At 33.1% G+C, this 25,904-nt stretch overlaps 3 protein-coding genes across 8 annotated transcripts; all 3 read right to left on the reverse strand.

Annotated features, from left to right (window-relative positions):
• Window positions 1-5,222: 5,222 nt before the first annotated feature.
• LOC105137492 (uncharacterized protein At3g61260-like) lies at window positions 5,223-9,000 on the reverse strand. Of its 4 annotated transcripts, none has more exons than XM_011043250.1 (5): window positions 8,868-9,000; window positions 6,834-7,883; window positions 6,640-6,721; window positions 5,700-5,949; window positions 5,223-5,660 (listed from the first exon to the last, which is right to left on the reverse strand). In XM_011043250.1, the coding sequence occupies exons 2-4, from the start codon at window positions 7,652-7,654 to the stop codon at window positions 5,740-5,742; spliced, it is 1,113 nt and encodes a 370-aa protein (XP_011041552.1). In that variant the 5' UTR covers window positions 7,655-7,883; window positions 8,868-9,000; the 3' UTR covers window positions 5,223-5,660; window positions 5,700-5,739. The 4 variants fall into 4 exon arrangements, with proteins under 4 accessions (XP_011041552.1, XP_011041549.1, XP_011041550.1 ...); XM_011043247.1 differs by having other exon boundaries at window positions 8,497-9,000; XM_011043248.1 differs by having other exon boundaries at window positions 6,834-7,887; window positions 8,497-9,000.
• Window positions 9,001-12,478: 3,478 nt separating this feature from the next.
• LOC105137493 (Acid phosphatase/vanadium-dependent haloperoxidase-related protein) lies at window positions 12,479-14,585 on the reverse strand. Its single transcript, XM_011043251.1, has 5 exons — window positions 14,162-14,585; window positions 13,637-13,793; window positions 13,499-13,549; window positions 13,315-13,407; window positions 12,479-12,849 (listed from the first exon to the last, which is right to left on the reverse strand). Exons 1-5 carry the CDS (start codon window positions 14,311-14,313, stop codon window positions 12,769-12,771), a joined length of 534 nt encoding a protein of 177 aa, XP_011041553.1. The 5' UTR covers window positions 14,314-14,585; the 3' UTR covers window positions 12,479-12,768.
• A 671-nt stretch (window positions 14,586-15,256) lies between these two features.
• Window positions 15,257-23,354, reverse strand: LOC105137494 (DEAD/DEAH box RNA helicase family protein). Of its 3 annotated transcripts, none has more exons than XM_011043252.1 (21): window positions 22,167-23,354; window positions 22,021-22,074; window positions 21,651-21,760; window positions 21,357-21,569; window positions 21,176-21,254; window positions 20,758-20,811; window positions 20,577-20,651; window positions 20,394-20,447; window positions 19,843-19,887; window positions 19,668-19,762; window positions 19,454-19,583; window positions 19,100-19,198; window positions 18,714-18,769; window positions 18,526-18,628; window positions 17,698-17,826; window positions 17,253-17,422; window positions 17,048-17,072; window positions 16,851-16,966; window positions 16,380-16,521; window positions 16,162-16,276; window positions 15,257-15,621 (listed from the first exon to the last, which is right to left on the reverse strand). In XM_011043252.1, exons 1-19 carry the CDS (start codon window positions 23,202-23,204, stop codon window positions 16,434-16,436), a joined length of 2,733 nt encoding a protein of 910 aa, XP_011041554.1. In that variant the 5' UTR covers window positions 23,205-23,354; the 3' UTR covers window positions 15,257-15,621; window positions 16,162-16,276; window positions 16,380-16,433. The 3 variants fall into 3 exon arrangements, with proteins under 3 accessions (XP_011041554.1, XP_011041556.1, XP_011041555.1); XM_011043254.1 differs by lacking the exon at window positions 15,257-15,621 and adding an exon at window positions 15,628-15,957; XM_011043253.1 differs by lacking the exon at window positions 15,257-15,621 and adding an exon at window positions 15,966-16,069.
• Window positions 23,355-25,904: the final 2,550 nt, after the last annotated feature.

The raw sequence follows: 25,904 nt of genomic DNA on the forward strand, positions 1-25,904 counted from the left end.
AAGAGTGTTCTTAAAGTCTTTACATTTCTCAACTGTAAATTACATTTTAGACCTTAGTAATTTTTCAATATTATAATTAGGTCCTCGTAGGTGGAAAATTGTGCAATAATGAATTGATAAACTTCTTCTAATGTGTGCAGTCATTGTAATTAAACCCGACATCATGTAAATTCGAGATTCATATCTTGCTATTGACTCATTTACTTAACAGGTTGACATTGTCAAGCCCGGATCAAATACGGCAAGATTTGTTTTTAAAAAAAATAATGTTGTTTTAATTAAAAAAAATTGACTTATGAACCGAATTACCCTAACATAATATATTATAGGGTTTAGCAATGCAATTGGAAAATATTTTAAAATATTTTTAGTTTTTTTAAAAACAATTCTGTCACACTTTCAAATATAAAAAGTGATTGTAAATATGATAGTAATTGTTTTTTAAATTTTTTTTATTAGAAATACATCAAAATAATATTTAAAATTTTTAAAAAATTATTTTTGACACCAATATATTAAAATAATATAAAAATATCATAAAATATTAATTTAAAATAAATAAATTATTTTTTAAAAGTACTTGGAAAATTTAATCAAACTTCATTATTTATATAATCAATAAAACTCTTCTCTTTATTTCCCTCTCAATTGAACCCTTTTTTTGTTATTTTCGTTGTTTTTTTTTAATTTTTTAATTTTATTGAGAAACTTTTTAATAATTACTTGCTTTTAATATGACAAAGTCAACTAAATCATCTAGAAGCAATTTTCATGCAATTTAATTTTAAATTCGAGTAAGATAAAGAGTTAAGTAAATAGGTTTTTCTGGCCAATTTATTTATTTTTGTAATTATATTCTTGTATTTTTTTTATTGGTCAATTGAGTTATTTTTAGATTTACTAAATTAACTTCCCATCAGGCAATTCCTATAAGTTTAATTTTAAGTTTGAATTATATAAAAGTTAGGTCAGAAAAGTTTTTTTTAAAATTTCAACTGAAAATATCTTTTTTTATCAATCAAATTATCTTTGAATTGTCCAAATTAATGAGGGTATGGCAAATCAATTCTCATATCATTTATCTTTAAATTAGAACTAAATAAAAATAAAATTAATAAATTTCAAAATTAATATTTAATAACATCATCAAATATTTTTTTTGCCACCAAGATATTTTTTTTGTTAAGACAAAACAAAAGAAATTCATCCGGGAGCGCAGCCCTGCGCTCTAAATTTGTAAACTTCACAGAAGCAGACAAGTATATATGAAACAATCAAGAAGCGCTGTCTTCGATAAAATTCCTCTCCTGAAACACCCTCCCATTACCATGTTTTGTCACGCTCCCTTTATTATGTTGGAATTTGAAGGGACGGAGTGGTGGGGGAGTGGCGGTGGCGTTGTGAAACTTTTCGCGGGGATTAATAGTTTTGGGGTTTGAGTCATAAAGTGGAAAGGTGATGTGTCCAGTTTTCATTGGTGAATGAATGGAGTTTATGGTAGACCTTGTCGCACCAGACCAAGTCCTTGATTGTTTTCCAGCAGGTCAGGGAAAGGTAAAGCGCGATGTCTTTTCTCGTTTTTTACTTAATTATTTTTGTGTTTTAATAATATTTAAAAATATTATATTTTTTATTTTTTAAAATTAATATTTTTTTGATATTTTTATATTATTTTAAAGTACTAATATAAAAAATAATTTTAAAAATAAAAAATATTTTAAAAAATAACTATTATTACAATTTTAAATATTCTAAATATATATCACGTCCAAGACTTGATTTTTTTTTTTTGGGAACGTGAAGCAACATGAACAAAGCAAAGTGAGAAGAGCGGAAGTCTGGCCACTCGATAGGGGAAGAAGAAGGTCGAGACTGTGATGCTGATTGATCTTCATACTGACCTGATGCAGGAGTGGCCATGACCATACCCAATCAACTGGTGATATTTTGCTGATTTGGCTCTATGTTACTTATTTTTTAATATTATCGAGTTTTCAATTGATTGAAATTGTGTAAACCACGGGTGTAATTAGATTATCGTGGTAAAATATATTTTTTAAAAGTTTTTTTATTAATTTTTTTAATATCAATAAATTAAAACCATAAAAAACACTTAAAAAACATTAACCTAATATTATTTTTAAAAAATATTTTTTAAAAAAAAAATCCAAAAATAAAAGAGTACCACTATCACTATAATTGATGTATTTCTTTTTTTTAATAATTTAAAATATTTGGATCAATTTATATATACCATGGTTAATTTTTAAATTTATTAAATATACTGTAAATCTAATAAATAAATAATATATCATCATGACATATATATATATATATAGATAAAATCTTCGTCCATTTTTGTTTAAGGGGTATGAAGTTTTCGAACAACTTGAAATTTATGTGAATTTTTTTTTCCTTTATATTTTTTTTTACGTTAAATTTGACCAGACAATTTTCTAACAAACTAATGTCAGGACTTCGATTTGATATAAGAATCGGCGTCCGCATTTTATGTGTTTGTTAAAATGCCTAGCGAGTTGGATATTAGTCTTGGAGGGACAACAAATTTTTATTGGTGGGTCTAATTTTGTAAAAAAATAATAATTATTTTCCTTGAAAAACAATTGAAAAGACAAGTAAATTATTCCATATTTTATAGCTGAAATCATTGCATTTATATGAACATCATTTTATATATCTAAAAAAAATCTCATCGCGTCTAACATTCAGGTCACAAGTTTTAACCAGATTATTTATATCAATTTAATTTTTTATAAATTAAAATAATATTATTTAAAAAAAATAATCAACATGTTAAAATAAGATTTTTGTCTGAATTTTATTAGGTCAACCAAGTTTTTAATTATTTTTATTTTGTTATAAACTCAACCTGATTTTAGTTTCAGATTGATTTATCAGGCAGATCGAGTTTGATCGAGTTTTAAAACTATAGTATTTATATTAATAACAAATCATTATAATTAAATTATATATAATAGTTCCACCTCCTAATTTACATAATCGCACTAAGTGTTGCCCTACATTATGGCTTGAATAAAAAAATTTGAAGATAATAAAAAATAAATTTAGATTTTGATATAATTTTTTATTATTATCTAGTTTTACACTGTAAAATATAATTATAAATAAAATCATTATACCAAACTGAAACTTTATTAGAAAAATATTTTAAAAATATTTTTTTATATTATAATAAACTTTTAATTTAATCTGAGTTGGTGAGATTTTGTGATATAAATTATGATAGACCGTAAAAATTTTGTTATTTAGTCTTTTACTTGTAAATTTTCTATATGACAATGCTTTTTTTTTACAAGAATATGACAGCTTGTTATAAAAATCCCTTGGTTCTACGAGTTAAGCGCCGTAATGATTTATTAATGATTCAACAAAAAATTTTACAATGATTTTTTATTAGCTGTATAAGATAAAAAAAAAACCCTGATGGTATACAGGTTAATTAGCTTATTTTAAAGAGTTTTTTAATCCCATAAAAAAGGTTAAATAAATTCAGATAGGAGTTTTTATGTTTTGAAGTGATAGTTTTATAATTAATTATCCTAAATCCACAGTAATTAAAAGGGAAAAAATACATAAAATAATGTTAGTTTTTTTTTTTTTTTAACCCGGACAATGAAGTTTTATAATAAAAATAATAGCTTTTCTAGGCCTCCTCTTTGTGACCCGGTCTTTGTTGCCAGGCTTTTTCCTTCCTTTGCACTTTTAGCCATTGGAAGTTCCCTTCATTTCAGAACTTACTTCTCGAATGGTTTTTTTTTTTTTGTTTGCTTAAAAAACACCATTACTTATAATTATTTAATTTTTCTCACCTGTGAATTTTTTTGAGATTGCAAGATATTTTTCATGCATTATGTTTTAAATATTAATTAAAATTAAATAAAATTAAAGTCATGAATTATCAAATATAGCCCAGAATGTCATACAAGTTAATCAATATTAACTCTAAAAAGTTTTCTAAAAATAAATTTAAGGTTTTAATATTTTAATATTTTTTTTTGAAATAATACATATGGATGCGAGATATAAAAAATAAATGTAAGGCATAAAATATAATATAATTATTTTATATTAAAAAATTAAAAAATAATTCACTTGAATATAAATTATAAAAACAATACAAGTCATGGAGTGGAGTATAATTACCTATATTAAAAAATAAAAAAAAATAATTTATTTAGGTTATAAAAAAATATGAGACATGAAATGTAATATAATTATTTCATATCAAATAATTAAAAACAATCTATGTAGATGCATGTTATATAAAGTTATTTCGCATGGAAAAATTAAGAAACAATTTATATAGATCCAAGTTATAAAAAAATATAGCTAAATATTTATAAATTAATTTTATATTTTTAAAATTTATTAAAAAAGTAAAAATATTAAAAAAATTGGACATCACTCAATTAACTTAGTCTCCCTGTTACGAGTAAATTACATCTTTGAATTTTTTTGATTTAAAACCTTGCCAAGACTCTAGGTTTTCAAGTCCTCAACCTGTGAGGTCGAGCTCGATTTTTTAATTATGTAAAAAAATAAAAAAAATATAGTTATTCTTATCTGTAAATCATGTTTTTTATAAGAAAATGTTCAGGAAGTGTTCCTTTTCCTTTTCAAGCACTGTGCTAATCAACAAGAATAAAACTTTTCGATTGTGATTCCTTAATTTTTCTAATGAAAAATTTAAAAAATTATAGGCTAAAAAGCCAAAAACAAATTATAACTGCAAAACATATAAATATTAATCACCTGTTTTGCATTATGATAGCTTATAACTTATTTTTCTAAATTATTTTTCATATAAAAATATATTAAATTAATATTTTTAAATAATTTTGATATCATAATATAAAAAAATATATTCAATTAAAAAACACTACCAAAAACACAATCTCTATATAACCATCGATCACAGGCCAGGGCAAAGAGAACAGAGAAGAACATGCAGGCACACCACTGTTCTGCATCTCCCCTCCCATCCTTCCGTTGAATACAATGACCGACATAAATCATAAAACTAAAGAATTATTATTATCGCACTGCCGGGCTGCATATACTGTGTTGCAGTGATTTTTTTGGCACATGAAGAACTTTTCTAAGAATCGTGGAGGATTTGTCAAAAATGTTCTTCTCAAAACCAATTTATTTATGCTGTAAATATCGCTGGGTTTGAAAACTCAAGAGAAGAAGTTGAGAATCGAATTCATGACAAGAATGTAACGTTCACCATCGTTTAGAAGTCTTCTTCTAAAAATAATTTCCTCTGATTCTGATACAAAGCTAGACGCCAATGGAATCTTATGAAGTTGAAGTGGGATTGGTGACAGTAAGCTTGTTAAATTGAAACGAGCAGAAAAGGGACTCTGCAGCCTTGCTTTAAACTACAAATAGAACAGCCATGGAAGCAAATTTAAGAAAAAACAGAATGCGTGATGGCATTTGTTCTGCTTTCCTGAATTATTTGATCAACTATTGTCTTCAGCTTTTCCATTTTCTATGCAACTAATTATTGTAAAGAAGGATTACTCCAGGTGGGCAGTTCAAGTTTTTTTATACTAGAGGAACCAGGCCCCATGAATGCAATCGCAGAATTTAACATATAAAATGAATCCACAAGTTCAGTTATGTATGTCAAAACAGTGAGATGAGAATGGTTTGCTAGCATATGTTACATGTAAACATAGTGCTGTGCTGCTACCAGCACAGGGAAGGAAACTTGAAGGAGTATGAAGAGGGCAAGTGCCCGGTCCTCCTTATATAATCTGCCGTTTCAGAAGTCTTTACGGCTTTCTCATTCAGTGTGGCCTCCGCATTTGAACGCTTCTCTTCAGCTATTCTCGTAGTCGAGGTCAGTTTGTTTGCCAACCGTTCTTGTGCTCGAGCTTTCAGCCTCTCAGCCTTCACCTATATATAAAGATTATGCACCAGTAAGCAGACAAGCCAAATCATAGAGATAGAGACCAAGGTGAAACATGAGCTGTACTCTTCACAGCAAACTAATGTAGCCAGGGGGCATCGTTGTTCCCAGAAATTAAACAAGACCCCTGAACAACAATATCAAGGCGTGAATTCGCAGCCCACATACCAAATTGCCGTTTCTTTTGTGTTTCAGTCTCCATTTGTATATTTTCAAGCCTGTAAAAGGGCCTTGCCTGGATTTCACTGACATAGGGGCAATGTAGACATTCATCATTTCATGGCAATAGGAACCCAGGCCATGAGAATTGAGATATATGCTGATGTAGGGTTCTCGTTACGAAGAAAAGCAAAACTATAAAAGCTACTGATACGGTTGGACTCGGGTTGATTAGGACGAGTAATCAACCACACCCTAATTTCATGCAGTTGGACTCGGGTCAATTAGGACGAGTAATCAACTACGCCCTCATTTCTTGCAGTTTGGGTATGGAGGAAGTCTTTTGTTTAAAATTAGCCACTTGTTGGTCTTCATTTCTTCAAGCAAGATGGCGATAGGGGCAACACAACTTTTTGGGACCCTACTTTTGTTAAAATTGTAAGTACAAACAGAAACATTTCAGAAAGCAACGGATCAAAAATAAAGTAATTCTGTCTTGAATGGACCAGTAACCATACCTCCATTTTCCTCATTTCCATTTCTGCTTTCCTCTTCTCATGATTTTCCCAGGCTTGGATCTTCACCTCTTCACGCTTATACCTACATATTACATGACGAATGACCAATCTTAAGTACATGAAACTCAGATATAAAGATATTGAATTAATCGAGATTAAAAGAAGGAGCAGAGGTAAAAGTCACTGTGGATCACCTCGCCATGTATTTTGCTCGCTCTGCATCATCCCAAGCCATTGCTCTTGTTTCTAGAGTACTCACCTTTCTTGCTTGATCCGAGTCCATATTCTCGGGTATCCTAGAACCATTGGATTCGTGTCCGTAGTAATGCCTCGTTGCACTGACCCCTCTGGGAGCACAACTGGCCTCACCTCTACTTTCAGTCATTGCTAAACCTGTTTGATAGCCTTCATTGCCCGGCAACCCGTTCAGGCCCCTCACTGGGGTGCCAGATCCTGAAGATACAGGGCTCCTCGCCGCTGGTGTAGTAGCTCTAATAGGTGTTGTTGTTCTTGAAGGCTCTTGGCTAGCAATGGGGGTCATCTCAGTCCCCATGTCCCTAACACAGATTGATCTAACAGCACTCATTGTTGAGTTCTGTGCAGGCTTATTAACTCTCCACACTGACTCATCACAATCTACCTTCTTTGTTTCTACTTCATACTGATTTGTGATAGAAATAGAACACCCATTTGCTGCTTCTCCTCCAACTTCATCTTCTCCACTTGAATAGTCATGCTCCACTTGAGGAACTGGAGCTATAAGTCTCCTATCGTCGGCATTTGAGTTGCGTGGCTGGCTTTCTTTTTTATCTCCTCCCCCTCCTCTTGACAATCCCACTAACCACTTTTGTGCATCATCCCATTTTGACGGTGTTGGTTTGCCTAAAGCTGTTCGGTGATGACCACCGCGACTAGCTCCATTTCCTTTATGAAACTCAAAGCTAGTTGCTTTACTACTTGGAATCTCCTGAGTTGGTCCATGACTGTAACACCCTTTATCCTCCATAGATCTCATTCTCTCAACAAATCTTCTCACTCTCACGGTCACTCACAAGGACAAGCAAAAAATATGACGCGTGACCACTAAAAAGCACTGAAGTCCCACTTAACTTGCCATGCGAGTCAAGAAGTCTAATTCATATCTTTGAACAGTAGATCCTTAGTCAGCAAAATGGTCCAGATCCTCTCTGGAGATGTAAACCGTTGGCCGCATTAGATCTCTTACCCTGTACAGCAAGTCAGTACTGACTTGGGACAAATATATTGAAACATTAGCTAATAGCAAAAGAAGTATTATTTGTTTGACATTTGCTAATCCAAGGATTGATAAATAGATTTTTCAGTGATTAAAACACAAAAGACATTGAATCTAACCATTCACCCTGTGCTGTATGGTCTACTTTTACAAGTGATTAAAACATAGATGCCAAAATGGCCATATCAAAAAAATAAAAGCTCAGACAGAACCCCTCAGGGTGCAAAATATCCCCACCTTCCTTTCCTTCATTACACAGCTAGGGACCATTTAAAGATATCCAAATGGATAACTACTTCCCCATCTAAAACTCTATCTGAAATCAGCAAAACATGAGAGAGAGAGGGAGAAGGAGATAATGGAAAAGCTAATAAGAATGGTAGCTTAATTATAAAACCCAAGAAGCGGAAAGCATATAGTAGTGGTGCACTTTATGTTTAGTGTGTCTAGCTAACATCAGAAACTATCAAGGCTTGTTAATTGTCTGGAGCCACCAAAAAGATGGAGCGGAGAATTCATCTTGGTTATACAAAAACAACAGAAAAACCAGAGATGGACTGGATTTTGCAGGGAAAGAAGAGCTCATCTGCAGGGAATAATACCTTGAAAGTTGAAACCATGAATTTTTGAGACTAGCAGAGTCATTCATGAAAAGTTCAGATCCATTGCACACCAAAAAAACAATATAAAAATTAACCTGCACGATTGAAACTCGAAATGTATGGCTGTAATAGTGAGAAAAGGTTAACTACAAAGAGGTTTCCAGTCGTTTAATTACATCTCAAACCAGTCCTCTAACTACAAAAACTAGCATGTTACATCTCAACATGGATACATCGAAGGATTCCTCCATGTATAAAATGAAAACAATGCATCTTGCATTTAAGCAATGTACACAACTGTTGTTCTACAGAGACAACTCCAGACTCCCTATTATTCACATGAACAAGTTAGCTTTCGTTGTTGCAAATACCTATGAAAGGACTAACATGGATAACCGCTGAGAGCTTGGTGATGTTCTTTCTAGTTTTTTGTAACTAGGGGACTGGTAGTGGTGATCCAAAAGTAAAGATCGTAAATTTACACTGTATCGCGTAATAATTAATGCATTGATTCTTGTGTAAACTGTCTTATTGGTGAGTGCTTCTTTTAAAATACGGTTGTCCTCCTAACGGTAACTGGGATGGGAGTGGGAGGGTGCTGGGGACACGTGGACAGCAGAGATTTGACTAAAGTGCCAGCTGATGAGGAGGATGGTGTCGGGCTGAGATTAAGAATGTGGGTTTTCTGACTAGTTCACGTGACTGTGATGGGCTGGGTCTGTGGGGCTACAGTTTCTGGGTTAATGAGATGATTTGACTGTTCTTTTTTATTAATTGTAATTGTGTACGGTTTGACCAGAGCTGCGGAACTGCATGGCTGGTGTTTTTTAGAGGGTGATTGAGAGGAATGCAGCTTTGTCATTTTTAAAGTCTTTTTTCTTTAAGAATAATATTTTAAAAAAATTATTTTTAATTTTAGTTAATTAAAATTATTAAAATACATTTATATATATTTTTTAATTTTTTTTAAATTTTTTTAGAAAGACTTTTTCAAAGCATCCTCTTTCCAAATAAAAGCATCATGGAAAGTTGAGAAAGTTGGATGATATTGGTTTAAGTGTATGTTTATAATAATAAAGTATAATATTACTGTAAAAATATTTTTTACTTAAAAATATATTAAAATAATTTTTTATTTTTATATTAATATATTAAAATTATTAAAAAATACTAAAATATCATAAATTTAATGATTTTTAAAACACATTAAAAAACAGAAGCTAGCTATTATACTTTCAATCACTCATTAATTGAATTTATTCAACCCAGCTTAATTTTTTTAGTCATCTAATTGATTTAACTACGTTAATATATAAAAAAAATTATTATTATTTTAAATGAAAATAGATTCGGTTTTCAAATTAGAGTTAACAGATTCTCAATGCAATTTTCATACAATTAAAAATATTTTTATAATTTAATTAAAGACAAATTATTCATACAAAGTTTACTTGTATAATTGAGAGAGAACCCTCAATCATGCATGTAACATATCCATCGTATTCTACAAAAGTATTTTTTATGTCTTTTCCTTTTCTTTTCCTGATTTATTGCAAGAGAAAGATTCGAATTTAAGATTTATTGTATGAATTGAAGGACTGCAAGGGGAGGACATTGGTTCCAGTCATGTCGTGTCCTTGTCATCATGGTGTTAGAAGCTCCAATTTTCGGTATGGTGTGAGGAGGGACCAGGTCTCTGTGATTTATTACTTCAAGGGACCACAAGGGACGTCCTTGGGCCTGCAAAAAGGGTGGTCTTGTCAGACCCATTACAGGAGTTCCAGTTTCATGGGTGTCATACTAAATGGGCTTCGCAAGAGTGAGCCCAAACAATTATAAAAGCGATTGTTTATTTATTTATTTTTTAAAATAAAAAATATTATAATAAAGGTTATTTTTAAAGTAATTTTTAATTAAAAATATATTAAAGTAATTTTTTTAAAAAATTTTGTATTAATATATTATAATGATTTGAAAACACTAAAAAAAAATTTAAATTTTTTTTATGTTACCTGGTTATTTTTTGAAGTGCGTTTCATTTGAAAATATATTAAAATAATTATTTATTTATTTTTAAAATTTTCTCATTAATGTGTTATAATGATTTTATTTTTTTAAAAAATAATTTTTAAAAAAAGTGATATTGAATCAGAAAAACAAACCCTATGTGAATTTTTATCTTTTCTTTTTTTATTGTTAAGTTTAGAGACAACGTTTGAAAAAAATCTTATGATATACAAATACAAATCCTATATGGTATGTATTAATTTTTTTTATCTTTTTTGCAATTTAATCTGTTTTTTATTTAAAAAATATTAAATTAATTTTAAAGATGGATAGTTTGAAGGAATTCCAATGTATTCATATTCAAAACCTAGATACCTTTGATATCATCAAGTAATTGAAGCCTTTTGAGACAATTATTTTTCTATAAATACACCAATTATTTTTTTCTGCTGTTTGGAATGCCACAAGTCATAAGACCAGAATGATGAAGATGATCAATATGCTTTTCATGGCTTTCCTGATTTCTTATAAGGTTTAGAGATATTAACTGTTGTTGTTTGTAACCAGATTTTGAAAAAGTTGCCAGCCCAGTGTCTGTCGCGCACTTACCTCAGTATAAATTAATTAGACTACTGTTAAAGAAGCTAGAAGATCTCAACTTCCATGTCTGTAAACCTGAAGGCCTTGATGACAAGCCCTTCAGGGGTGGGGAATTATTAATGGGGCATGAGTGTGTTAAGATCAATGACACTGGTCGATCTGTAACTGTAACTGCTTCTCATCTCAAGGAAGGGAAGTACACAGAGAGGAATATTAGCTGCAATATCCTTGTTGGAACAGATCATGGTGCAGGAAGTACTGCACGGAAGGAAGCTTGCTGGAATAGATCGAACTGAGAGGTGAAAAAGACCTGCATAAGTTCGTCAGTGTTCATTTTTTAAGCAGAGACCTTGGACAATACTTGCTCAATGAGAGACCTGTAATGTTGTTCTTTATCTTCAATACCGAAGCTATTGCCTATTGGGGTCCTTGTTGCTCATGATCTCTAGCACCCCAGCAGAGCCTTGAAGATTTCAGCCAGGAGGTGACTTTCAATTCATTTAAGATGGACTTCTGGACGACATTTTTCAATGACCTCAACGTTTTTCTTATTGTACTCGAGCATAAAGAAAAAGGTAGTATAGCTAGTTTGATAAGAAGAGCTTGTTAACAATGATGGTGCTGTAGAACTATAATGATGCTAGGAGATTAGTTCCTGTGATGGTAATATTTAGGGTGTAATTTCGGGGTTATTTCTGACACGGCTACAAAGATACATTAATTAATCAAATAATTAATAAACATTAAAAAGGAGTTTGATGTTATTTGTTTAGAGATTCAATATTATCTAAAAAACAATCTAGGTTGAGGAAGGTAAATCTAATTTAGTTTAATTTTAAAATTCTAGATTTAAAAAAAAAAGTTTAAATTGGCAAATGACATATTTTCTATCCTAATTAACCTTAATGAAGAAAAAAAAAACAAGGGTATGAGTTTGAAAGCCCACATACTCGGGCTCTTCATTACAAAGACAAAGGTGTGTTGGGTCATAAACCCACGTTTAAATATAAAATAAAAAAATATTAAATTTGATTAAATCTATAATCTGAATTACAAATTTAACAAGTTAAGCCCCAACATCTAAGCTGTAATTTGTTTTTGTTTAATTAAATTTTTGTCTCTCAATTTACAAAAAAAAAAAATACAATTTTACCATTTGTTATTAATAATTTAATTTTTTTTATTTAACTTAAAACTAAAAAACACTTGATTTACTGAATTAGAAGCATGCATAAGCTTTTGATTTTAAATTTCTTTTTATAGTAAAAAAATTTGTTGGAAAAGCTTGCATATTTTTTATTTTTTTTAACTAGAACATAAAATTATCTAACCCACAACTAGGGGAGGATCAAATAGCTACTGCAGGTCTAACTCCTGTAAAATTGCCTTTGCAATCTGCAAGAATTATATACCGGTAAAAACAATGGGATGAGTTCAACATGCATGATGATTACATCAGATACTGCAATGCTGCAACTAGAATGAATACAAGGTACGTTCAATGGAAGAGCAACTACGCTGCATTTGAGACTACACAATCTCGAGTTCTCAGCGCTTGAGCTTTTATGCACCACTACAATAACAGGTCTCCAAGTTTCTGTCCTATTGGGTGATCTGACCTTTAGAATCAGCTATGGCACGCTGTATCTCTGATCTCGTCAGGTATCAACTTCGACTAGCTGTCAGGATCGTGATCAGATGGCCAAGAACTGCTGTGACAAGACCAAGCAAACCGCCAGCAATAACCTATCATAAAAAAGAAAAAAAGGATTATCAGACATTGGTACATGGACAGCTTCCTGAGATCTACGTTTATTGGAAATAGAAAATGTAACCTGCAACTCACTACTATTCATAGACAGGGAAGGGTAAGGCCCCAAAGCTGGGAAATAATTCTGATGGACGGGTGTTTATTCCCGAAGTTAGAAATCACAGGGAAAAGAGGCAATTCCATTCTTTACAATTTCACCATTTAAATTCTCGAAAGCTAAAACTTTCACTTGTAATCACTAGGATCGCAGACATTTACAAGATGATGGTTGTTGGAATCAATGCTATGAATACAATTAACGCTTATTATGATGTAACGGCACCATCCACTCTATGCAGTACCAAAAATTGATTGCTAGGAGCTGCGTAAATAAATCATAAATACATCAAAGGAATCCGATAGGTGATCACAAGGGATTTGTCTAATGCAATCATACAGACCTGAGGCGGGGTGTGCCCAAGAAGTTCACGCAGCGGTCTGCTCTCAGAAAGAGGATGTTCAGCAGGGAGTTCATACAGGATTTGATTCAGGACCTGAAGAAAAGAAATCCTGTTTGAATACATGAAACAAGGAAACGAAGAGCCGGCATTTCAAATGTGAAAAATGGATAGAGAAGCATCAGACCTCTGCTTGGCGTCCAGCCTGTAGTCTTACACCTGTTGCATCATACATCACCTGCCACCAAAATCCTTGTACATTATAGGCAAGTATTCATCCAAGATGAGTAAAACCATAAAGAGGGATGCGGGAAAAAAATCATACAACGCATGCTAATATCAATGCAATCGAAAACAACGATCCTCCGAAGCCCTCTTGGAATCCAACGGCCATGGCAAGAGCAGCAACTGTAGCAGAATGTGAGGATGGCATTCCACCAGATCCAACTAGTTGCTTAAGATCCCATCGTCTTTCCTTATACCTGCAAATCTAGGTATGCTTAAGGCTCTTAGGGGGAACTAATCAACGTGAATGCATTTGCAATGCTTTCTCTATACAAAGCATTCCACAATTTTCGTAATTTATCACTTTCCCTCGATTGAATTTCGCAATCAAAGACTACCAAATAACACGATTCCTAGAATGCCAATTTGGGCTATATATATATATATATTCCGTTAAAAGAAGTTTGATTCTCTCTCCCAAACATTTATTTATTTTGATTTTTAGAGAAAAATGGACAGGGAAAAAAAAGATGGTGTAATCGGCACTCCAAGTCAAAGACTTTAGCTGAGAGAATCGAAACTCATTACAAGATTATCGAAAACAAGCGCGTACGCAAGTACGTACCAGGAAGTGAAAAACTTAATAGATTGGGCAATAGCGAAGGCAAGAAAAGCAGAGATCAGTGGATAATTCGTCAATATTGAATCCGACGACGATAAAGAAGCCCCCGAGTTTTGGATCGTGGTCGTCGACGACCCAGTAGCCATCTCAACCATCCTCCTTGAATCGGTCTATCTCTCTCTCTCTCTCTCTCTCTCTTTATTTTTCAGAAAGGAAATTAGAAGACGAGTCTGGTTTCTCGGAAGGAGAGAAGAGAGTTAGTTTGTTTTCTTGTTAAGACAGAGCATAACCTCTTAGAAGAAACAAGGGCAGTTTTGCTTTGCTGCTTCCTTTCTTATGCGATCAACTAACGGTCTTTGTTTTTTTTTTTTTCATTCTTCTTTCTCTCTCCTGACTTAACTGAATATGCTTCTCTCTCCTTCAAGTGGTGTCTCGAATATACCCTCGGAAGCATAACCTGCATTTATATACCCTCCTCCTCCTCCTCCTCCTTTTTATTTACTATTTTTTTTTCTTTTTGTTGCTTTGACTTTTAGAATTTTCTTTGGTGTTTTTTATTTATTTGCAATCATCTTTACGCCATGGAGATTGATGGAAATTATTTTTATTTTTAAAATTAAAATTAATTTTTAAAAGATAAAAAAAATATGATTTTAATAAGATTTAAAAAAAATACTTCAAAAAATAACTATACAACCTCAATCATTATCGAAATTCAAGATAAATAATAATAATAATAATTAATGCAAAATAATTTCGCCATTAAGATTAAAATGTCAACTGAGTTATTGTTAATTGACATTATCAATGTAATTTGAAATAGAATAGTATATCCTCTCGCCATAACTTGGGCATTTACAGAAAATGGAAACATCTTTCGTATTTTTCAACAAGGGCTGCTGAGTCTCCTTGGGAGGCAAATTCTTCTTCGGGCACCAAAACATACCGTACCCAGCTTTCCTGATTATTATTATTATTATTTTATTTTTAATATAGACTAATACATTGACTAATTTTTTAAGGTTTTAAATTTAATAAATAGATAAATTTTTAATAATTCTAAAATTTATAACATTCAAATTAATAATTTTTCATGAGTAAAACTCAGAACTCATTCATTAAACTATGCCTACCTATCATGGTTATTACTATTGAAGGTTGTGCCCTGACCACTAAAAACTGTTGTTGTTATTATTATTGAAGACAGTGCCCGTGATTTTGCACTCCGAAGTCCTATCCATTGGAGGAGAAAAATAAACACAGGATAGAACTGTCCTTGTGGCGTGTTTCAATTACTTGCATCCATTTCAATTTGGCTTGTGGAGCTTGTATCCCCTCACGCCATCCTCTTGCTTGTACGAAACCGCTTGACGAAAGGTTTTGTTGACTGGTAATTAGCTTGATTCATGCTCACGTTCTTCATTAGCTTCTTCAAGCATTGATAATCCGGATCAGCCTGTGCCCTGCAGCCAGAATGTATGAAAATGCATGGAGTGATGATAAAAACACAGGTCCTTCACTTGTTTAGCTAGCACTTAGTACTCCCGAACTAAAAGATAACGTGGTCACGCTCAGCAGTCCCCAATGGAACTCTAGTCTCTAGCCAGTTTCTGTAAAATCCTTTTCCTTTGACAAGCTCCTAGACTCGAACAAGCAGAAAAAATCAGATCGTGTACAATGTTCACTGTTGTCGATAGTAGACTATCCAAACCAGTATTGAGACGTCTATGACAGTATTGATTTACCACCTTTAAATCTTTCTCTCTCATATAATTGATGCACAAAATACCCGCTCCAGTCTGTAATTGAAAAGAATCTGAGTGTGCAGTGCAAGCAGGACAAACAGAAAAAGGTCACCAATCATGTGGGTTGTATAGCTTCATTTATCTGAAATTTCACTCGTTCCTTTAGCTGTTACAAAGATTAAACCCCCTCGATTTGAAACAAACTATTGACCTAGCGAAGCCTCACTAAAATCAGCTTGAGAGATGAAGAAAGCTTACCTATAATAACTCCGTAGTCATTGCAATTTGATTTCTGAAGTCCTGTATTGACGTAGACTGGTTTGAGGATGCATACCTTTTCGTAATCCATAGATCCAGCCAGACCACTATCTATCTGCAAGGAAACAACCAAGCAAACGTATCTCGTTATTGAACAAAAGCTTAGCTTGGCAGAGCAAAATACTCTGAATAACTAAAGATATCTCAACATTTTATACCCTTCAGTCCCCTCCAAAATAGTTCCATGCGACATGAAGCCTGATCCTTAAAGTCTAGAGGGTCTCCTTCCCAACAAAATTAATGAGTTCCACCTTCGCAGCTTCCATGACCACTTGGAAGTCAATCTGCGTATATCTTCCCCTGCAATACGAGATTAGTGAGAAGCACATTTCCCATTGATGAAGAAAGTCAAACAACTGTCAAGTGATTTAAAATAGATTAGATGCTACAGTCTCCAAGTATCATTGCTCATCACTCACATTCTCCTAGAGCTACATGCATTAATCTACTCGCATGACAAGTATGATGGAAGAAAGGAATAAAACTAAAGCTGTGCATGAGTAGTTATCTCTTAAAAATAGAAACTGGCTTCCCCACACACATTTTACTTGTCAAGGACTGGAAACCCTAGAAAACTAACTAATGCATTCCAGTAATTTTGTCAAAAATGTAAAGTAGTTTTAAGATACCAGAAATGAGTTCTAGACCAAGTTGTGGATGGATAGGCTGGGCTAGCAATGCCATGCATTATTCTTGCAATTGCTCGGGGGGTAAATTTGGCCTGTGAATTGCCCTGCAGAAACACCTGTTTGCCAAGAAATGTGCACATAAACATAAGTTGTTTTGAGATGGAATATTAGTACACCTGTGGTCTGTGCATCCTCACCTTTATATCTGCTCGTAAAAAAGGGCTGCACAAAATAAATAACACTTCAATTGGTAAGTAGTATTACATTTGCAAAAAAAAAAAAAAAAAAAACACAACAAAATTAAGTATATGGACAGGCAGAGAGATAGACATGATTTATTTTTCAAAATCAAGAACTATCTCGCTATTGGTGCTATTGAAGGCAATAAAGATCCAGTCCCACCTGCTTTGTCCCATCTTGTTAGGGATATCACGTCTACCATCATCCTTGAAGTAATCCAAGATCTTTCTTTGCAAACATGGTGTGTGTTGGGCACCATGGCAACCTTGCATCTTCTCGCAATCATTCACAGCAAAGATTGCTGCGTTAAACATTGCATCTAGTTTTTGTACCTGATTTAAGAGATAGACAGTGTTATAAGTAGATAACAAAGAAAAATATAAATACTATAAGAGCATGCAGTATGCGCCAATAGTCTGATTGATTAAAATGGACAACTCTTCAATGATTCAACAGCTATATTGCATGATCTCAAAGTTTAACTGACTTAGTGAAAGTAAATTTGCATCTAACAAGTACGAGGATTTGTATAAAGTCATCTCTTACATTGGAATATGTTGCTACTGAGAAACATATTAATGACAGACAACATAAAAAACTCAATTACCTTAAAACATTCGACCTCCAATAACCATTTTGTAAGATGCCTTGAGAGAGAACAAAAATCCCTTGGGACTTCCACGATTGAATAACAATAGGCAGGATCCTTGACCTCATATGTTATTTCTCCCTTCAACTGGTATGGTTTAACAGTCAAGAAAAAAAAGGGAAAGTTTAACAGTGCAAACCACAGTTCTGAACCAAGGAAAACATCTATAATCTTAAATGTAGACTAATTCTGCACGTAATGAGCATTCCAATCTCTTCACACGGACTTAAAGAAACAACTCAGAAAATGTTCCAGGTAGGATGGCAATGTTGTCATTCAAATTGAAAGAACGATATTCATACATTCAAAACAAGCTGCAAGGAAACAAAACATGATTCCAATCACAAAAGCCAGCATATAGTTTTGTGGCTGAATTTCAGGTTAATTACAGCTCTGTTTGAAATTGCAATGCTACGGTTGCTATTATGACATTTAATCATTGTAATTCATACTTCGCAACTATATTCAAGAACCAAAATATCTATTGCGGGTATCACCAATGTCCTAGGTGTCTTGAATTAGTGAAAGTACAGAAGTTAATATGTGATCCACAAATATTAGGTCTTTGTATTTCAATAGAGAACCTTGGTCACTTTGCTCTGGAAAAACCTTGATATTAGCATAACATGTTCTCTTTCACTTTCTTTTTTTTCTTTTTCTTTTTTTGTATTTATTTTCTGATGTTTAAAGCATGCAGTTAACTTAAAGATGATAAAACGAAGGTTCTATTCCAGGAAATCACTATAAAGAAGTAATAGAAATATGATTTGACTTCGTGTTCAACACCTTTAAATTCTGTAGATGATTTGATAGCTCTGTAGTTGTAACCCCGATGCTATTTGCCACGGTAGGTATGTCAAATACATATTGACCTTGCTTAGTATCAGACCTGAAACATCATGAACCATAACTCAGCACAAAGAATGACCTAATTGAAAGTGACAGTCAGAAATTAAGAGAAAGTTTATACTCACTTTTTAAGAATTGCAGAAACCACATTATCCTTGTCAGCAAGCAACATTGGAGAAGTCTGCATTTACACATTTCTAGCATCAGTAGATGTAATGAGAATGCTATGAGATGGTAAACAGATGTTTGCACAGCATCTTGAAATTTTCTTCTACTTCAAACAAAGTTCTAGCAAACTATTTGAGGTTCAAGCTTAATCAATCCGATAGATAGTGGATTCATTCGGCTTGTATTCTTTCTCAAAGCTGAAAATGGTAGTGTTGAGGGCTTTGGTTAATACATTTTCAATCACCCCCGCCCCCCGAGCACAACCCATCAAGCCACTATAACACTCAAAAAAGGCAATAGAGAGGGGAGGATACATGGAATTTAAGTTGCACTGCTAACCAACCTTGTAGAAATTCAAAGTGCAAGTAACATGTAGCTGTGGAAGTAGATGAATGTATTGCACTTCACCCAACTCCAACTGTGTTAAGAGTGTGAGCATAACCTGTCAAAGTCAGAGCAACAATACAGCACTTCAGGAAACAAAATATACCAGATGAAATTCAGCAAGAGTGTGTGTGTGACTTCCTCCTGTTCGTGGTTTTGTGGCATTGAGAAAAGGTAGTGTTTATCATATAGCATTGTGCATAAAATTTAACAAGTGATCCTGATAATTCAGCCAAAGCAATGATTCGAACATGCCAGGAGCCTCAGACTGAAAATGTAGAAAATTAATGCAGCATTAGTAAATAGGCAGAACCTCTTCTTTCATATCAAATTTGCGAGATGAAGATTCTTTGATCATTGCATGGATTTTCCCCTGGTGCTGCATGTCAGTGGAAAATATTTCACAAAGGAACTTGTTTACTGCATATTCATCTACTCCTTCACTGAAAACACAAGGTCACAGGTCAAGTCCAGATCTTGCACTTATAAAATAAAAGCAACAGAATATACAGTTTATATGTGACCACCTGTGCATAAGACTTCGAAGCTTGAAATAGGTGGTATCATCAAAAAAGAGATGGCAATGGGACAATCTCCCATCTCGTCCAGCGCGTCCAATCTCCTATAAAAGTATAAAATTTATTTCATCGAGTAAAATGTAACATAAGGAACAACTGTTCTAGCAACCAGTGTTGGAACCACCTGAACATACTCCTCCAAGCTTTCTGGCATACTATAATGAATTACCTGAAACAAATGCAATAAAAAAATTCACAACCTTTTCTATTATTATATGCCAAAGGAGATGTGTGTGTGCGGTGATTGAAAATGTAGGTCCACCAAGAGCACCCAAACTTAAGTACAGAGTGATGTCAACAAAATATCTATAACTATGGTATCGGTAAAACTTCCATAGGAGGTCAATTACTGCTAGCTGTGGCCAAAGCAAATGCAAGGATGGAAAAAGTCTTTGATACCATGTCACAAACTAGACGGCACATCCCCATTAGTGAAAACAGTTCCTTCTGTAAATCAAAAAACATCTTGTTTTCCTATGAAATCAGATTTTTGTATGAAGGAACAAGTCTAGAGCAAAAACCAAAGTGCTTCCCTATATGCCCATCATGATTCATATGTTACTATTATTGGCAAATCAGCTTCATGGGTTGCTTCATAAATGCATCAATACTAGAAAAGGTAACACGAATGCGGGGAACACACAAATTAGAGTTCAAGTTTTTTTTTTTTCTTACAGCTCCAACATCCCTCTTGTCAAGACCCATGCCAAAAGCCACAGTCGCAACAACCTTCAAGTATAAATGCAAGTCAGTAATCATGAAAATGACATGTACCATCAACCTGCCTATCAATCTATACACACATACATATATATATATATATAGCAAGACAGAGAGGGATAGAGTGATTTTTATTACCACTCTAATCTTGTTTGAACAAAACAGTTCTTGTATACGGCTGCGATCTTTTGAAGTGATAGAGCTATGGTAACTCTAAGTAGCCATTCAAAACCATCTTGTCAGACTTAATAGTTATCATCAAAGGCACAGTAACTTGAAGAAATCTATGTGATGCACAGCAGGCAAATAGAATACTAACCTTTGCTGAGATGTTGTTATCGCATAAGTATCTGCTTATTATATCAGTTTCAGACTGCAAATCAATAGCCAATTATTAATCTTGTGAGTTATAACAGGGAGTTTTTAACACTGTATACCCAATGTAATGGAAAATAAACAAACACGTAGACACACATAAATGGAGAAAGTGAGTGAAATTGTATTAACTGATTACAGAAACAACTCTATGCTCACAACAATTTCAACTATATTTTATTCCTTTCACAGCAATGACTTCGGTGCATAGTAAGCTGATCAGGAAATTCTAAAGAACTAGGGGAAGATCTCATCCACAAGTCAACAGCAGTGTAACAATGCATTTAAGCTGTCAAATTTTTTATCTTAACAAAGTATTAGAATGGAAACATAAAAAGTCAGAAATGCATATGGCTCATTACCTGAAATTTGCAGTATATAATGATGCTTTGAAGTTCTACGAAGGGAGGAGACTTGATTAATGTCAGCAAATCTTTCGTTCTGTTAAATTCAAGGTAATGGTGATAGGTTAGCTTTAAGAAATTGACTTAAATTCAAAAAAATATAGAATAACCAAAAGGAAAAAAGGTCATTTGCACTTGCCTATTTCCACTCAAAGATACTGACAATTGCATATTATCCCTCAACTTGGCATTTTGAATGAGGTTGGTGGAAGGAATCTCTAGAGCAGACATGATAGCATTCAAAGTTGTTGTAGTAGCAGTTGCAGTCATTGCAAGAATGCATCCAATATTGAGCCTGGTGCAAAGTAAAGATGCACGGAGCCTCATATATGAAGGCCGGAAGTTGTGTGACCTGTTGACAAAATGCAACTTGCAGGGTCAGCGTAGTGCATAAGAGAAACCCAAAGAAAAAAGAGGTAACATCCCAACTCACCATTCGGAAATACAGTGAGCTTCATCTACCACAAGAAGTGAAATGGGAATAGGTGAGAGAATCGACAAGAATTCCGCATTTAAGAACCTCTCTGGTGAAACAAAAAGTACCTGATATATAACCAAAGAACCACAGCCGTAGCAATAATGCAAGAGGTAAGAAACACTGAAACATGGACCCAAATGCAAATCAAAATTAACCAGAGAAGCGAAATTCAAAAATAACACGAGCATAACCAGCCAAAAAGAATACATAAAGGCCAAAATATCAGTTGGTATTTAATAGCCCAACACTCAGATCGCAAAAACCTAAAAGGAAAAAAAAGGAAAAAGAAATCAAAAACCGCATCCAAGGCTTTCACTGAACTCACCTTTATGCCCCCTTCTTGCAGCAACCTGAGTGTCTCACTAACTTCTTGGGGTGTCTAGAGCAATTGACAAAACAATTTACATTAAACAACACAGTAAAAGTTATACAAGTAACAAGAACAAAAACAGAAGAGAGCACGGAAAGTACCTGACTGCTGCACAAAAGGGCACCTTGAATCACAGGAGGCAGCTGTTTCAACTGGTCGATCATCAATGCCACTAAAGGGCTTACCACAAGTGTAACTCCTGAGAAAACCATTGCTGGTATCTGATAACACAGTGATTTACCAGCACCAGTGGGCAAAACAAGCATAGTCGATTTTCCATCTAGCACCATCTTGATTGCCTCCAGCTGCCCTTCTCTAAATGAATCATATCCATACATCACGTTCAGCAACCTCGCTAAATTCTCATCCGATGCCTCATTTTGCACCTCCAAAACGGCCTCATCAATTAACTCACACCCCTTCTTCGGCTTCTGTTGCCCAATTTCCGTGACCAAACCTTCTTCGTCGCACACGCTCTCCATCTCCACGTCACCTTCACCTTTCGATTTTCGCTTACTTCTCCTATAAAATCCCCTGCTGCTCGACGCATAACTGCTTTTCTTTTTCCCTTTTCGGTTCACAAACTTCCTTCTACCGTGATTCAAATTTAGCTTCACAAAATTACCTTCACTGCCACTGCATTTACGCAATTTCGCAGGTGGTAAAGGCGCATTAGCTCCTATTAAATTAGGATGCTTCTTAATGAAATTATTCGGTTTGTTTTCCGGTGGAGCCCGATCAGCGGAAACCGGCGGGCAAGTAAAGCTTTCCGACGGCTCGAAGTTTAGGGAAGGCCTTTGGATTTTGGAAAAGAATGTAGATTTTGAGAAGTAGCCAGCGGGGAGGGTTTCGATCAGATTTGGACGGTGAAGATTGGAGGAGCAACGGATCTGGAAAGGTAAAGTCGAGAGAGGGGGGAGGTTGAGTGAAGTGTCGTCTAGAGAAGGTTGTGGAGGCGGTTCGGCTGGTTCAGATGGTGGTTTTCTTTGAGATTTTGAGCTGGAGGAGGAGGATTTTAGCCTAATTTTGGATTTGCGAGAGGAGAGTAGAGTTGGTCGCCGCGTCGGCGGCGGCGGCATGGGGTTTCTGGGAGGAGTAGAAGAGATGTGGGAGCCGTCGGAGTCTGAATCGGATTCCATTTGGTAAGGAGTGAGAAGTCGGGTTTTGGAGGGATTATTGAAATAGAAATAGAAACGAGACTGCTTTATTCATTTGCTGATTTTCCCGCCAAAACTGTTGCGCTTTTATTTAATCTCTTGTAAAATGTCCGAAAATATTTTTATTACCACTGTGCCATTACTATACATTAAAATCTCGATCGCAACGACTTGAACACGGTATGTCAGTCTAACCGAAACAATTAGAATTTAAATCGATCTTTTCCACGTGATTAAATTGTATGTTGAAAAAGTGTTTTTTTGTAAAACATTAAATTTTTTTACTTTAAATTATTTTGATGCAAATTATTCCTGCATGGTAATATTTTTTTTATAAATATTATAGCATTTTTTCATGTACAGTATTTTAGCCATTCAAAAACTATATTTCGTGATGTACAAAACTCATCTTATGTTATGCTATATTAAAAACCAATAAAACATAAATTATTCCATGTATACTTGTTTTTGAATATTCTATTTTATATAATCTTGTTTGCTTGCTTGTAGATTTCATCCTCATAATCTTGTTTAAAGTAAAGTGATTATATTCAGATTATAGTAATCTTGTTTGAATCGATTATAAAATTTATTTAAATTAATTTTTAAATTGTTAAACATGCAGCATTTAAAAGAATATATTTGATAATAGATTTGATGTAAGATAGTAATATGGTATAATTATAAATAAGAAAAATTCAATTTAATTATTGTAAAAAATAAATAAGTTAATTAAATCTCAGTTTTATTAACTAGATTACTAGTTTGCGTCATGTTAAGGTCAAGTCAATTTTATTTATTTGTTAACATGAAGAAAAAAATACAAGTGTTTTTTCTAGTACTTTTTTTATATATAAAAACCATATATGAATTAACTATGTGATCCAAACAATTTTAATAATTTTAAAATAATCTAAATGACCAGTAAATATAAGTTGATTCAAAATAAATATCAAATAGATTTTTTTACACTTTTGATGAATTCAGATTAACTTATTAGTTCACATGTTAGGTCATAAAACTATAATAATCTCGTTTAAAACAAATACAAACATGTCACGAAACTCAATTTCTAATTAACAAGCATTGAAGGATACAATTTGAACAATAAATATAATTAAAAAAATAATATATATTAACCTATTAAACCTATATTCAAGTAATGAGATCGGGTAACCCAGTAAAAAATAAATTACAATAAATTATAAATTACAATTTACAATTAACATAATATTGATATATGAAGTTAGAAAACATCAAATTAAAAAGGACATGTAAAAAACAACTCGGGTTAACCTATTGAACTTTTGACTTGGGTCATGAAATAAAGAATACCCCGTAAAAAATAAACTCGAACAAATCACGAAATCTAACTCTCAACTAACCCAATATCAAATAATAAATTTTTTTAAAAATGAGAAAAGAGAAAAAAAATTCGAGCCAACTAGGTTAATTTATCATATTTGTAATTTAAATCATGAGACCAGAACAATCTAGTAAAAATAATTAAAAAAATATATAAATCTCAATTTAATAAACATAAAGTTGAAAGATAGAATTTTTTTTTTTTAAAATAAAGGAACAATAAATATTGTTTTATAATGAATTGTAAAATAAAATATTTTAAGAGCATGTTATTCATGACCACATACTGTAAAATCTCCATAATTTAAAAGCAAAACCATAATTTACAAAATTCAAGAACCACACCAAAAACACCACAAATCAATGAACAAACTAAAATTCATCATTTTTAATTTCACAATCATCACGGGACAAAGTACATAATTTCAAAATATGTTTAAGAGGCCAGAATACGATTTTAAAAAGTAAAGGGACTAGATTAAGATTTTCACAAATCAGAGACTATATTGAAATTCCATCGTCCTCTACCTGGAGATTTTTTTTTTCCCGGACACGGTGCTAGTTTTCTCCACATAACAAACCTCATAATTTAACAAGATTATATAAAGAAATAAAACCATTACAAAATAAACCAAGAATCATCAGTGATTCATCATGAAGAAAGACCAGTTGCGCCATGGACTGCAACAATGCAATTACATTATTGTTCTCCGTGCACAAGCCATGAAAGCACAAACTAAGGGGAAACATTGTCTTGTCACGAAGCTCATTCAGCATCATCTAATTGATCAAAGTTAAATTGATCATCTCAATTTTTTTTATTACACGGTTAAAAATCTAAATTACCATTTAAAAACATGAAAAAATCACATTCACATATAGTGGTCTTTTTACCTAAAAAACATAGTAAAATGAACAAATTACCTCCAATAACAAGAGCTCCTAAACTTATTGTCATGGTTTTTTTTAATTATATATTTTTATTATTATTGCATGGGTTAAAGGATGATGTGATAATTTATCAAATTAAATATTATTAAAAAAACACCTAACACGAGGGTCAGAGACAGGAAATTCTACAGGGGGGTTAGGACTAGGATTTTTTTAAAGGGGGAAAAACTCAATTTTTTAGAGCTTTGGCTCTAACATTTTAAATTACTGAAGAGGGAGCTAGTAATTTTCCTTTTTTTTGCAAGGGCCTGGACAGACAAATGCAGGCTTCCCCTGGCTTGGGCTTCTTTGACACCCATTTATAGATATGGATTTTAAAGATGGTTAGGTTTAGGGTTTTTTTTTTTTTATATATATTTATATATA

Source organism: Populus euphratica, unplaced genomic scaffold, assembly GCF_000495115.2.
Source record: "Populus euphratica unplaced genomic scaffold, PopEup_1.0 scaffold81.1, whole genome shotgun sequence".
NCBI lineage: Eukaryota > Viridiplantae > Streptophyta > Magnoliopsida > Malpighiales > Salicaceae > Populus > Populus euphratica.